Source organism: Miniopterus schreibersii (assembly GCF_964146895.1).
Source record: "Miniopterus schreibersii genome assembly, chromosome: 13".
NCBI lineage: Eukaryota > Metazoa > Chordata > Mammalia > Chiroptera > Miniopteridae > Miniopterus > Miniopterus schreibersii.
Window position 1 is genome coordinate 12,352,498 of NC_138113.1, and position 15,224 is coordinate 12,367,721.

A 15,224-nucleotide genomic window follows, 5' to 3' on the forward strand; every position below is an offset into this window, starting at 1 on the left:
ACACACCGCAGGGGAGGGAGAACTGGAGGTGGGCTTCTGGTGTGGAAGGGATGAGGGGCAGCGTATCGGGAGATGGAGCGAGAGGGAGATGTCCCCACATCCCTTCCCCACCCCGGTGGAGGGACAGACGGGGAGCAGATCACAGTGTACCTTTCCACTCTGTTCCCCTCAGTGTGTGCTTGCTTCCTTCTGCACCCCGAGACTTCCAGCTTCTCCTTCCTCAGACCCTGAGCAACGCCCAGGTCCCCCAGCCCTCTCGCTGCTCCATGGGGTGGCCTGAATGGCCCCACTCCATCCACGCTCTCATTTCTGACTTATTTTAACCTGCAGCCTAGAAGCAGAGCCTTGCAAGTGCTCAGAGATGACCTCAAAGCTGCCCAGGACTGTGATGCAGTGGTCCTATCAGGTGAGCCCTCTCCGGGAGACTGGCAGCTTGCAGGGGCGGGGGTCGTGGAGGAGAACAGGGGGGGTAGGGACAATTAGGGTGTAAGTCTGCCACCGTAGGGCTTCTCCAACCGAGTCAGGAAGCAGAGAGAGCTGCTCTCGGTTCACTCCCTGCTGGTGACTTGATGTTCCTATAGGTAAAGCCCGGAAAACGATACGGGCAGGTTGGGGAGGGACAGTGGTGGTACTTTAGATAGTGAAGGACTTTGCAGGTCCCTTCAGAAATGGTTGTGGTCATCATCACGACTTGTACCCCTGCACCTATGGCTGCTGAGGTGGTTCTGCCCAAGGGCAACTCAGAGGTCCCGAAGACATGCTTTCTGGGTTAGAGAAGAAACCCCAAGAGGGCTAGGATGGCTCAGTGGGAGTCACCATCCCTGTCAGCAAACAGCTCAGAGTCCGGCACCTATTGACGTGTGTTCACATGAGTATTTTGGTTTAAGAAGAAAGTTATGTATGAAGCCGTGTGGCACTTCTCTCACTCCAGAGGTGACATGTTTTGTATAGTTAATGGCTTACCCTCTCCAGAACTTAGCCTTTGAACAGAGCATGGGCAGGGCCTGGCTGCATCCCTGGCTGGCGTATACTCCAGCTCCCAGGGAACCTATTTCAGATCCATCTCAGACCGAGGGGCTGCTGACAACGCCCTGGTAGGGGGACGGGGCAGGCTGTGCCTCGCCCATGCTCCTGGGTGCACACCTCTCTGCTCTCTTTTTCAGGAAAATTGGGAACGTCTCCTGAACTCCAGCAAGTACAATCAGGAGGACTCCTTTGCAGTGGTTTTCCAGCCCTTCTTCTACGAGACATCCTCATCACCACACTTGGTGAGTGAGGTGACCGTAAGGAGCCTGACCCTCCCCCTCTGCCACTCCCGCCCAGTGGGGATCACTGAGCCCGGGATATGCACCCTGGAGGGGGGGGGGGATGCTGCAATACTCTCTTATACTTTCTGGACGATTTCCCCATGGGGTTGGAGAGCTCCTTGAAGCAAGTTCTTAGAGACAGAGTGGCCCAGAGGTAAAGAGCATGGACTTGAGCTCCAGGCTCTGACGTGGGCCAGCTGTGTGATCTTGGGTGAGTTGTTGGAACTCTGCCTCGGTTCCCTCTCTGTGAAATCAGGGCCATCTTTAATATTCCCACCCTCTAGGGTGGTTGTCAGGATCTCATGAGTAAACACATGTGAGGAGCTTGGGGAGCCCTCAGTACCTCTCAGCTACAGTGACTCTTCAGGACAGAATTTTAGGGTACCGCGTCACCCTCCTCCTTCTGCAGGCTCTCTACATCCACCCCTGGGAGGGAGGGGAGTGTGAGTGGCCTTCATTCCCCAGGTCACTGGGCAAACGCCCTTGCCCCAGGGGGGCGCCCAGCCCATGAGCGTGGTGGTGGGTCCGCATGCGCTTGGTAGGGTGTCTCTGACACCACTGAGCTCCAGCACTGTGTGCCTGGGACAGCCCCTCCCTCCAGACTCCTGGCTCCTGCCTGCTGGGGCCACTGTGCCCCCTCCAGGACTTAACTGATGTTTCAATAGTGGTTTAAAAGGAGGAAGAAGAATATTCGTCCCCATCCCACCCCCTACTCAGACCACACATGAATCACTTCCTGTCACCGCGGCCTCTGTGGTTTGGTTGAGTTGTGGGGAACCTCACGCTGACGAGGGGTGTGACCTGCTCCTGTAGGCCCTCACCTCCCAGCCTCACCCCAGACAGCGGGCCTGTAGGGGGGCCATGACTGATGTGGAAAGGGGCTGAGAGTCTGGGCAAATCAGGGCCACCCCAGCTCTGCCAGGGTCACCTTCAGAGTGCATGGCAGGTCCACCCCATCCTTGGGGACATACAGGGGTTCTTACCTGGTTCTCTTTCAGAAGGAGTTGCTACACCAGGATCCCACCACACTCTCGGTCTCCTTGAATCTCTGGAACATCATGGTGAGTTGCGGGGGGCTCTGGGAGGCTGCAGTGCCAGCCTGGGGGTTTGGCCTATAAAAGAGCTGGGGCTCCACTGCCACACCCACTCTGCCTTCTGCTCTGATGGAGGGGCTGCGGGATTCCAGCAGGACCCCGGGACAATGATTCTGGCTGCCAGGGAGCCTTCCCACGTCTGGGGATGGCCTAGCTCTGACCACCCCAGTTTCACCGCCTCACCCCAGAGCTGGATGCAGCCCTGGCAGCATGCGTGGCTCTCTGGACACCTTCAGTACCGCTCCTCCCAGAGGCCCAGAGTTTCCTCAGAGTCTGTGTGGGAGACTTCACTCAAAGCAGGGCCCTAGGGAACAGCTCAGGCTGCGATTCTAGGCCAGCTTTCCCTCACATGACGCTTAAGTGCCATCACGTGGCTTCAAGGCCCCGGGTGGTACCTGGGATGAATGTGGACTTTCAAGTGATGGAGACCTGGGTTCAAATCCTAATGCCATCTCTCACAAGTGGTGTGAATTGAGGGTCTCCACTCCCTTTCTGCAAAATCCAGATCCTAACACCTGACCCAGGACATGTCAAGCGTGTAGCTCACTTCTGCCCACAGCCTGTACTCAGCACATGCGGACACTTCTTACTGTTTTCTGCGGGGCTTCCCCGCACCTCTGAGGCCCCCGGGGCTCCCTGGGATTCGGCAGTGGGTGGAATGAAATGTCAAAACATGAGCCTTTCCCAGGTACCAGGCAGACACCTGATTTAGCCTTTGGTATTTTCCCCATGCAAGCAGTCCTATTTTTAGAATTCCAGTGACAGAAACTTGGTTTTCCTCTTCCTTGGATTAGAAAATGTTTTCTCCATCTTTTCGACTAAGTGCTGTGCTGAGTGCCATGGGCAGCTATGTTTCAGCGTGCATTAGCCAGCAAGACAGAGCAGGGGTGGGGGGCACAGGATGGCCCCAGAAGCCCTCGTCAACAGAATCACACTCTCCTTGAAGAAAGCACCTGATTTCTTTGTTATTGGACCTGACCCTAGGGTGGAACATTTCCCGCAGGAAACCATTTGCTGCTGATCTCCTGTGAGGGGCTGAGGACACTAACCTGACCCCTCCTGCAGGGCTGTCCCCCGCAGGGTACCCTCTCTCTGGGGAGAAGGGCTGGTTATTCCAGCTCAGCCAAACCTATCTCCTTCCCCTCTACGTCACCTCTCTCCCAAGTGATGAAAGAGAATCTGTCATGTGCCCTGACCTGTCCTGGGTCCAAAGAGGTTTAAAAAACACACACCAAATGGCCTTGGCCTTCGCTGATCCCGGGTTATAGCTGGAAGGGTCAGGAGACTCGGAGGAACAGAGTGGACTTGAACTCAGCCAGCAGTGATGCGCTGGACTGTGCATCCCAAGGCGACACGGGCAGGAGGGCAGGAGAGCCCCACAGTGGCAGGGCTGGAATTGGCTTTGTAGGATGTCAGAGGAGGTCAGGGCGGGCTTTCCAGGCAAGAGACCTTTGTGAGCGAAGGGCATGGGGAAGAAAAAGCCAAATGCATTATCATCAGGAGGCAGTAGAAGCTGGTCTGATAAGACAGGAAACGTGATAAGGAGCCCGGAGAATGAAGCAAGCACTTTGATCGCCAGACAGAGAGACTCTGGCGAGGGCAGGTAGGGAGAAAGGGCTCCCTCTCCCTCCATCTCGCTGTTGAGTGTCACAGCTGGTGGTGGCAGCAGTGGCGACTGCCTTCCTTGAGCCTGTGACGTCCTGTCCATTCAAGCAGGCGCACAGTGCCCTCTAGCCCACTGGAGGGTGAGATCGAGGACAGAGGGTCCCACAATCAAGGCCAAAGAACCGGGGCTCAGTAGATGTCGCAAGGGCCCCAAGGAGGAAGAGGTAGCTTTTCTGGGCGGACAGTTCCCCCATTCTCTCCGGACCTGTCTGACCAATCACCAGTCGTTTCCTGGTGAGAGTCCTCAGGGTTCCTGCAGCCAGGCCAGCAAAGAGGGTGGGGTCTCCCCAGGTGTGTCTTTCGGTTGTTTTATTGAGATGAGTCACATGGCCTTTTTGGGTCACCATTTTCTCTACTTGACAAAGGGGTGTAATGACCCTCATCACACACTTGTACTCAGGGGTGGCGAGCGAGCTGCTCCTAAAAACACCTGGGATCATCCCAACAGAATGAGCCCCCCCCCACCGACCTGAAGCTGAGCTCCTGGCCTCTTGTACTGGGGATGCGAGTCATTCCCTAGGCTCTTCCCGCCTTCTCCTCAATAACTTCTGATCATTTTAATGCTACCACAGTAGTTTTAAAGAGACCCACCTTTGGGGAACTCGATTCCCAGGTCCTTCCAGCCATCACTGACCCCCACCCTGTGCCGAGCCCTGGGCATGGTGTTAGCGCCACAGGGCAGGACAAGAACACTCAGGAGTTGCTCACAGTGAGCGGGAATTCTCCTTGGAGAGAGTGGCCAAGGTCACTCTCCCACCCTGCAGGCAACGTCAGGGTGGCAGGGAAGCTGAGCAGAGGCGATGGGGGCAGTTAGAGGGCTGGGCAGTGGCGTGAGAGCCCCGCGGGCAGCGCTGGGTCCTCCTGGGATGTGCTGCACAGGGTGGCCCCAGGAGGGCCCGGGGGACCATTTGATGGAGGACGTCACTCTCCATCCCCTGAGGAGAGGGGGTCAGAGTGGGTGTAAAGGGGGCTGGTGGGAGCAGGAAGGATGTGGGTGACGAATAGAGAGACATTTAGGACAAGGTTCTTAATGGAAATGCATTTATTGGAAAAACTTATGAATTTCCCTTCTTTGAGGCCCTTAAAAAATGGACTCTGCTATATCCATTCTACCAGAATCATTGAGATGGGACTCTTCTGATGTCTCCTTCCAGCCTCTATTATTGATTAAATTTTTGAAAGACTGGAGAGAAGAAGGCAGGCCAGATTGGCACCGGGCCGTCCACCCAGGCCCACTTCACCCTCCCTTTCAGAATAAAACGGAAAGAAGGCACCGCAGTTCCTTCTCCAGCCCTGAGCTAAAGGGTTGCCACTCCTTTTCCAAAAGGTTAATTATACCCTCTTATCAGACCCTGTCCATCTGGGGGAAGAGCCAGCCCTGAGAAGGGTAAAGTTCTTTCCTGCTTGTTGCTTAGTGAGCACAGATTCTGGGATAAGATATTCACTAAGAATCTAAAAGCCTCGTGGAGGCTGGCAGAGCATGGGACTGAGCCAGACGGGGTGCTTCATCCTGCGGCCTCCTGTCGCTTGTGTCCCTTGTCAAGGTCCTTGGAGGGAAGGCGAGGGACAAAGGTGTTACGGGAGCCTAGCACCTGTGGAAGCGGGGCTGACAGCAAACGCCAGTGTATCCGTGGTAGAAGATGGTGCAGAACATCCGTGACCTCTCAGGGCCACTATGTTTTTCTTTGAAGTGCTTACATACATATAATGAACATTTTAATATAACAAAAGGAACTTTATTTATTTATTTTTAAATATATCTTTATTGATTTCAGAGAGAGGAAAGGAAAGGGGGAGAGAGAGATAGAAACATCAATGATGAGAGAGTCACTGATTGAGCCCACACCCGGGCATGTGCCCTGACCGGGAATCGAACCCCGATCGCCTGGATCCTAGGTCGATGCTCAACCGCTGAGCCACGCCCGGCCGGGCATAAAACAAAAGGAACTTTAAAAATTGCTCCCCCATCAAGTTCTTCAACGGCCTTCATTTCCTCTTTTCCCTCAATGCTCACCCTGCTGGCACCCGGTGCACTTTAATCTAGGTTGTCAGGTAGGCTTTGGGTTGTCCTTTGAGGAGCTGCCTGTGTCAGAGCCGATGCCACCAGCACTCGTTCCTGACTCGATAGACGTAGGAAGCAATGTGATTCACTGAGAGACATCCGTTTGAATGGAGGATCCCGATGTCCTAGTCCCAGCCCAGCCTCCCTGGCATTCAGTTTCTCCTGTGATATGAGGAGGGGTGGGCCCGGAATCAGTGGGCCTCCGCGTGAGCGGGCATCACAGTCCCCTGCAGGGCATGTTAAAATGCGGAGAGCTGGACCCCACCCCAGGGTTTCTGACTCAGTCGGTCTGGGATGGGGGCTGGAAATTTGCATTTCCAATGTGTTCCCCGGTGATGCTGATGGTGCTGGTCCAGGGTCAAACTCTGACAAGCTTTGGACTAACGAGTCTTTCTCGGTGGTACCTGGAATGCTGACACCTGTGCATGACTTTCCTATTCTAAAGATCACCTTCTTTTCTAGATGCAGCCAGCAGGACAGAAAGACGAGCTATTCAGTACAAATGTGAAAAGGTTCATAAAATGTCCCTCTCAGGTAGGCAAGGACTGGAGAGGGGAGGCAGGGGAATCTCTCGCTGAATTGGGAGACAGGTGGGGTCACCAAGCGGGCTTTGCTGTGAAGTGGGTATCATCTGGCTGAGACATTAGCCTCTTTAGAGCCATTTCAGTAGGATCATGGCCCCTTCCACACCTGTGGAGGGCATAGGGGCAAAGCCATATCTCACCTGGCCCCAAGGGTCCCAAATGTGAAGATGGGTTTCTTAAATATGGGCCAAATATGTAACAGGCATGTAATTAATGTTGCTGAATAAATGGATGGGAAAATAACATAAATGAGTAGAATTACTTTTACTATTTCATGGTAGTCAAAGTTTGGGCTTTCTTGATGAATTGGTAAGTTTTTGTTGCTAGGCTATAAGAACAATGTAATTTACCCTGTTTCCCTCTTTGCTTTGGCTGCCAGGAAGCTTGCGATTATGTTCTTTTTTCATGGAAATATATGTACTTTGCTGGTAGCATGGGCCCACAGGTAGAGAGCAAGAGATGCTGACAATTGCAAATGGAAAATTTTAAAGCATTAATGGACTCCTTCCTAGTCAGGGAACTCATAGGCAGTACAGAGAAGAAAAGCCAGAGAATGGTTTTCGTTTCAATGATGGCATGAATGTTCCAAACTGGCCAAAGGCATTGCTGGGTGATAAAGCCTGATTAAAGGGTACAGATTTCTGGGTCATGGTTCCAACACATTACTTTTCTCTGCAGGAAATGCCGTATCTGTTCACCTATAGAAACAGCAACTACCTGCCCAGGTTGCCAGAACCTACTGAGAAGCTTGAGGTATGGAGGGGTTTTCTGTGGTTGACATATATGTAAGTGAACCGGGGGCTGTACACCTTGCTGAGTCTGTAGAAGCTTCCACGGGGTTCTTTACATCCTTTATGGGCAGGCTGGGATGGGCAAAGTATTGGGTAGGTGGTGGCTGTCTCCTTGGTGCTGGAAGCAGGCCTGCCCTCCACCTCTGCCTTGAGAACAGCCTGGCAACCAGCATCCTGCAGCTTCATGGGAGGTGTTGGGTGTCAGCACTGCCTACTCCCTGTCTGTCCTACTCTAAGGCAAGGTTCTTTGGGCCCTTCCCCAATCTCGGACAAGTCCTTTTTTTTTTTTTTAATAGAAAACTCCAATCTCCAAGGATTGAGAAAATACTCTGGAGTATAGCAATTTTGCAGTTGTTGTTTTTTTTAGTTGAATTTATTAGAGTGACATTGGCTCACAAAACCATACAAGTTTCAGGTTTCAAGTGCACAGCTCAATAAAACATCATCTGCACACTGCATCCTGCACCCATCACCCCAAAAAAGTCTCCAGCCCCATTTCCTCCCCCTTTGCGGCCCACCACGTGGCGACCCCCACCCCCTTTCCATCTGGCTGTCCCCACGCTGTGGTCTGTGTCTCTGGGTTACGTATGAGAGTTTTTTGCTTAATCCTTTCACATTCTTTCATCCAGTGCCCCCTCCCCTCTGACAGCTGCCAGTCTGTTCCCTGTACCCATGCCTCCGTTCCCACTTTGTCAGCTTAAACTCATCTGAGGCCTTAACCTGAAGAGAAAGTCAAGAAAGGGCTGAGAAATATGGTGAGCTCTGAAACCAGACAGTGTGGAGACCAGAAGGCTCAGAAGTGGGCCCACGCCTCAGGGGCCACCTCACACGCTGGTGCCCTGCTTATCTTGTGACTCTCCCTGGTACTTTCTGTCCAGATTAGATAAGGGACTCTGCACTACTCTGAGGAATCCAGTGACACTTGCAGGTCGATGTCCTCCTCTTCAGAGGACTGGGGACCCATGTGGGTTGCAACAAATTCTGTCTCCTTATCATATGAAAGGGTGGGAGTTAGTCCAGGAGGTGGGGGCAATGCTGGTGACCTGGGCCTGCACCCCAAAGCCCGAGGGACACACTGTGAAAGACTTTTATTTATCAAGTTGTCCCGCACACTTTCTAACTAACACCAAGCAATGAAGATACATCTGAGGGGCAGCACGGCACAGTGAGGTGAGAGAACTGGCTCTGGGTTCAAATCCAGGCTCTTCCACTTACTGGCTCTGTGTCCCTGGACAGATAAGGTGCTGAGCTTCTCTGTGCTTTGTTTATTTTCATATGGGAAGTGGTGAAAGTCATAGTCCTACCTCATGGAGTTGTTATGAAATCATAATAAATAATAGGTGTAAAGCATGTGTAATAGTATCCGGCAGGCTACGAGTTGTGTATCAGTGTCACTGTTATTCCATGATAGAGCGAGTGATCCATTCCTGCAGGATATGGCTATTGATTACCCACCTGCTCTGCGCCACTAGGACTCACGGGCAGCGAGCGCAGGGACTCAGAGCAGGAGCCTAATCATTATTTGTTGAATGAGCTAAACGGGCAGGCGGGAGGAAGGGCGGATATCAGGCATAGGAGGTAAAAACATCAATGAAATACTTTCTTGCCCTGAGGAACTCAGTCTAGTGGAGTGAACCAGCGGTTCTTGCACCATGGATTCATTCCTGTCATTCAAGTTTCCATGGAGTTTTCAGGGAGCACAGAGGCAGGGCAGCTAACTGAGATAGGAGAGAGTTGAAGAAGATGCGCCAAAGAGTGCCCACGACTCAGCCTTGAGGGAGGACTAAGGCCGAGCCAGGTGTACAGGGTGCGGGAAAATGGAAGGGAGGGAAGGGAAAGGGTGAGTAGCGGGAGAGCTTGGGCGCAGACATGGGCCATGGAGAGCACAGAGTCGGGTCAATTCTTATGGTTTAGAATGGCAGGGCCACCTAGGCCATGCTAAGAAAGATGGGCTTTATGTTGATATTAATACAGAATAGAAATGTATTTACTATTCAACCAACAAATATTTATTGAGCATCTACTGTGTACTGTTCTAGCCTCTGGGGATACAATAGTACCCAAAGCAGACCAAAAATCCCTGCTTTCCCTGAGAATTTGGGCAAGGTAGTGACATAGTTCTGTTATGTTGAGAGAGAGAGAGAGAGAGACCCCTGGATGGTTCAGAAGCTGGGAAGGAAGCCCAGGGGACTGAAGGAGGCAATGCTGTGAATACTGCAATTTTCCAGGCAGGAAGAAACAGTGGCCTGGACGTAGGCTGAGGCAGAGGGACCAGAGAAGAGGGGATGGGTTTGGGAGCACTTGGAAAGGCTGCTGCGGACACCTGAGTGTCGAATGAGAGGGAGAAATCTTAGAGGAGAGTTAGGTTGCTATATTAAGTGATATTTTCCAAAGTAGAGACCTCGTTCCTTACCCAATTTCACGTGTTCCATCTCTCCTTATTTCTCTGTGTGTCTCATTTCAGTTGGGACTGACCATGCCATTGGAGTGCCCTAACAAGGATCCCTCCGACAAGATCCCCACCTCAGGTACATGCTCGAATCAAGTGATTTTTAAACTCATTTGAGGCCTGAACTCATCAAAGTAAGAGCAACCGTAGGATGGCAGGGCTTTCCACACAGCCTGAGATATACCCAAGAGGCTTGCCAAGGGCAGTGGAGACAGCTCTGTAAGTACAGCAAGCCTTGTTTAATGCGCTTCACAGATGTTGCATGTTTTACAAATTGAAGGCAGTACCCTCCACCATCGAAAAAGGTGATGACTCACTTTGCTGACTCACTTTGCTCTCACTTTCCTGGGAGCAGGAAGCAGAAGGAACTCACTTTATTGTGGTGGTTTGGAACCAAACCCACAATATCCCCGAGGTCTGCCTGCCTATCTGGAAGTTCATGCCTGTGTTTGATTGCTCTTTAACTGAAATAAGCTATGCTACGATATGATGTGATAAGATAGGCCATGCTATGATGTGATGAGGTATGATATGATCAGAAAGCATTTCTGAAGCATGAACTTTATGCCAGGCTAGCATTCCTCCAAAAAGCAAAACTGCCTGGGAGCAGGAAGCAGAAGGAACCAGTCCACACTCCCTGTCAGAGCCCCGTGCGACGCACTCAACCCCCACACAGAGCAGGAAAGCACACTGCCTTAGAAATGTGCCCTTTTTACTGCTGCTGTTTCCGAAATGACTGTTGTTGGGCCATGAAAATGAGAGTCATGGAATGTTCTAGGCAGAGACCTTGCCAAAGAGGGGCTGCCTAAGGGTTGAGCCTTCTCCAGGCCAGCCAGTCTGGGAGTGATGGCTGTGTTCATATGCCCATGGAAACTCTCGGGTGGTTGAGTGGGGGGGCCTGTATGGTGACCCACACAACTCGAAGCATCAGTCCGGGAGCATTTCTGCAGCAGTGAGATGGGGTCCTGCGGGGTGACTCTTTCGTTCGTTGATTGGTTCACTTGTTCATTCATTGATCAGATGCTTGTCGAGTGCCTCCTCTGTGCCCCGTAGGATAGAAAACTAAGTCTGGAGATGCCACAGTGCCTAGCAGGAACCTTTCAGGGACGCAAATCTTTGCAGTCAGGTTGCCTCCCTTTGCTGCATGTTAGTAGAATAAATAAACGCCCTGGCTGTTAGCCTGCCTCTCACACACGTCTCTGCCCTATACACTCGAAGCCACACGACTGGGGAGCTGAAAGTCTCCCCCAGCCTTTGGTGTAGAAGTGGCTCTTGCTCTACATTGCAGAACATAGGTGATCAAGATCTTACACACACACTCTCACACTCTCACACACACTATTAGTCTTTGACTTTCCCACACACACACCTGGTGACAACACACTCCTATTGGTTAGTTTACCAGCAGGATTTAGCAGCAGAAATAAATGACTAGCTTCATCTGTAGGCCCTCCTATAGCAAAAACTCAAAGGTGTGTGTGTATATATGTGTGTGCACACGTATGTATAGAGAGAGAAGAGGAGAGGGAGAATTTCAGGGTTTTAATGGCCATAGTCTTCACCGTGAAATAACATCCATCCTATTTTTAATCTTATCATTCTGAAAGAATGATTTATAAAGCATTTCACAATCTGTCTAGATAGTGTCCCTGTCATGTCAATGATAACCAACCAATCGAGGAGAGCATATCTCAACATCTAAAAGTCAAATAAAATGTGAACCTCTTCTTCATGCCCTGACCCTGAAGATTGTTGTTTATTGCACTTGAAGATGTAAGTGCCAGAAATCTCAAGACCTTGAGATCTGAGATACTCTGGTGATAGGGGCTGTTTGAGTAAGCAGATGGATAGATTGAGGCCTGTTCTATCTAACCACGTGGGCATGGGACCAACACTCCCTCTCACAGGTCAGTGCTGGGCCTGCACATCTGGGTCCTGCCGGAGAAGTGTCATTTAGACAATGGCCACCGCTAACGGGACAGTAATGAGAAACACACTTCGTTACTGTGCGTGATCTATGAGTGGACATTTTAACCATAGTTATGACTGCGGGGGTAGACAGGAAAAGGGCTCAGCACAGGGCCACCTTGTTGCTTTCCCTCAATAATTCTATTTCTGGCGAGGTGATTCCCTCTTCTGGAAATCATGTTTGCAATTCCTAACTGAGATGAAGCATCTGATACATGCTTATAAGAACAGGTTATCTTATCTTTATTTCCCAAATGACTCAGCACCTGGTAAGAGCCCATACATGTTTGCTGAATTAATCTGAAGTACGAGTATTTCTAATTCAGCAAATCAACAATTCTCAGGGTGCAAAAAGACCTTCAAAATCAACTTAGACCAAAGTATCTTCTGTTCAAACCATTTTTCTTGTAAAATAACTGTTTATCTTCAGAGTTATTTACAGAAACCTTCTTTGTTAGTTCCCTTTTCTAGTGTTTCTCTCAAACCAATCCACAGATACACCTAGCTAACCAAAAGTGACATTTCAAAATAGGATACTGTCTTCATCAGCAGGCCAGGGCCCCTGGCAGCCCGGGTGCCTCAGTCTCATTCCATCGGAGCCCACAGGTGATAAACTTCTGCCACTGACCTATGGGGCTTTGGATGAGATACATAGGGTTGATGTAAGTTTTTATAACTAGTTGGTATTTGGTAGCCAATGAATGAATGAATGAATGAATGAATGCAAGCCTCTAATTTTTTCCTCCCAGCCAGTTCACATGTGCAGTTTGCTAGGCGCTATCTCATGGCTCATTGGCTATCTATTGAAGCTGGTTGTCTTAAAGTCAAGCTGCTAATTCCATGCAGATAGGAAAATTTATACTATTTGAAAATAGGGATCTACAAAGCTAATTATATGCCACTGTCACCAACAGTATGAATCAGAATAGTTCATTCATTTAAGCCATTGATTTCTTTCTAAGTTCCTGATATTATTTCTTTTACCCATTTGACTAAGACGAGCTACTCAAAAGCTGATATGAAAAATGCCCCAAGTTACAGCACTGAGTGATCACTACGGGTATGACTTCATTGTGAACCAGCAGTTTAATGTCCACTGTAGACCCTGAAGCTGATTCTGCAGTCACCCCATGCTCAGGGGTCTTGCAACTTAACCTAGCCTGTGACTAGGAAGTCATGGTGCCCCACGGGGAGTACCAGCCCGCTTGTTCCTAGGTGGGACCAGTGTGCTAAGCAAGTTCAAACTCACCCCAAGACGTCTGGATGAATAAGTGTTTCCCTTCCCTGTAGTTTCTATAATTTTAAGCTTGGAAAGCTGTCAAGTCCCTGACACAGAGCCCCTTACTTAGCTGTCATTTACCTTAACACATTTCTTGAGTTCCTACTTTGTGCCAGGCACATATCTTTTGTATAAACTCACACTGAAGCACTTCAAATGCAGAATCAAGGCTCCCTTCTTGTTCTAGCAGTGTACCACCACTGAAGAAGTCTTTACATAAGTTCCTAAAATCAGACGGCTTATGGGTTAGGCTGCCCTAGCTGACAATGAAGAGAACGTTTGTGTTTCAGAATGTCCCCACTTGGTTAAGTTGTTGGGTTACACAAGACAAAACTCCAAAGTGCCAAGTCTTTCTCCTGGGTGTAACTCTTCATGTATAGAGGGTGGCTTCCCCAATTCTCTACTCTTGCCTACCCTTTTCCTCACTACTCATCATATTTCATCATCGTGTGGATGGCCTTCTGATAAGAGGGCCCCTCTGAAGAAATCTTGATCAGTTAATGATGTGTTTATCAATTTCTTTCAAGGTGGTGCACAGTTTGTACCAGATAATGTTTAGCTAATCAGCTCCCACACATTTAATCTTATCTCTAAATAGTTCTTTCCCCAAGGAGAGCAATTGCTAAAGTGCTTTGCTGTGTTTCCAGGCTGTGTCTTTGTCATACATGATGTTATTAACAAAGCTCAAATCAAGGCCTACAGATATTTAAACTCTTCCCATCTAGGCTCAGCTCATTTGGCTTTATTATCTCTTGCAGGAAATCCTTTAGAACCACCAACAGGAGAAACCGCCTCCCCCACCACACATAAATCAATCTCTCTACACATATATACACACACATATGCATGTGTATGGGTGTATTTTCTGTCTGCTACAAATTTTGGAGACAAGAATGGCCAGTGTCAGCTACCTCTTTATCAAATTATAATGTGCTTTTTATGCAAATATATCCATTTCTTCTACATGTATCAGCCCCAAAGATTTCCCCTAACCTTTACACCCCAGAGTGTTCACAGAATTCACTGTATTACACATTATGGCAAGAAGAATATGGTGACTGACTGTCATCACCAGGAGCTAAAATGAACCCTCTAAAGTTGAGGGGAAGGGATCTTTGTTGCCTTTTTTTTTTTTTTACCCACAGCCTAATTTCTTTGAGAAGAGGTCATTTTAGAGTTCTTAGATTCAGCCCCATTGATGTGTGCTAATGCATGCAGCTGGCTTTGTGATTTGATATTGGTTTTCTAACCACATATCCTTGGGCCCCTCACAGACCTACTAAATCAGAGACTCTGAGGGTGGGGCCCAGCCATCTGTGCTTTAACAAGCTCTCCAGATGATTCTCTGCGTGCTCAAATTTGAGGACCACAAACCTATATATTTTGCATATGCACGTTCACAACTATGTGTGTGTTAGTTTGCATGCTGTCATAGGAAGAGTCAGGGACTTCTCTTTTCCAATGTAGCAGTTCCTCAGTGGAAGCGGGACTTCCCTGTCTGCAGAGAGCATGGGAGTCAGGTAGACAAGGTGTCTCCATGGAAGGAACAGGACATTGTTTCCACTGGGTGTTAACACTGCTTCCTCCACGGGTATACAATCATGATTTGGATGCTGGTGAGTGAAGCGGGCTATAGTAGTCCAGTTGTGCCAAAAGCATCTTGTTCTCTGTGTGTCACTGCATGTTTGTAGAGTGACTTGGCAAAGAAGAGTTGTTGAGAAGGCTTCCTTGCACACAGTTTCAGTTTATCCAGCTTAAGCAATGGCCCACTGAATGAAGGGCTTCTCTGGGAGTGGCCACTCCCTGATACAAATGTTATATTGGACTTCTCCCACGGCCTGAGAGCGATTTGACAATTTAGTTCAACATGACACCACTAGAGACGAGGGGAGGCACACCTAAGGAAAGAGGAGCTATGGCAATGTCAGGGTGACTGTGGGACTAGGGGAGTGGGAGATATTGGGGGGAGTGGGAGGAGAGCTTGTAATTTGAGAGGACAGATCTACATATGGCATAAAGAATCTT

General features: G+C 49.7%; 1 protein-coding gene across 1 annotated transcript in view; it reads left to right on the forward strand.

The window, feature by feature from the left end:
* The window catches only part of PLB1 (phospholipase B1), a gene marked incomplete at its 5' end in the record, with an annotated part of 105,219 nt that overhangs the window by 26,544 nt on the left and 63,451 nt on the right, over nucleotides 1-15,224 (forward strand). Inside the window, 5 exons of the mRNA XM_081155860.1 lie at nucleotides 331-406; nucleotides 1,164-1,268; nucleotides 2,306-2,368; nucleotides 7,391-7,465; nucleotides 9,968-10,031. Of these exons, the coding sequence (XP_081011986.1) occupies nucleotides 331-406; nucleotides 1,164-1,268; nucleotides 2,306-2,368; nucleotides 7,391-7,465; nucleotides 9,968-10,031 (383 nt within the window). The remainder of the gene's footprint in view (nucleotides 1-330; nucleotides 407-1,163; nucleotides 1,269-2,305; nucleotides 2,369-7,390; nucleotides 7,466-9,967; nucleotides 10,032-15,224) is intronic.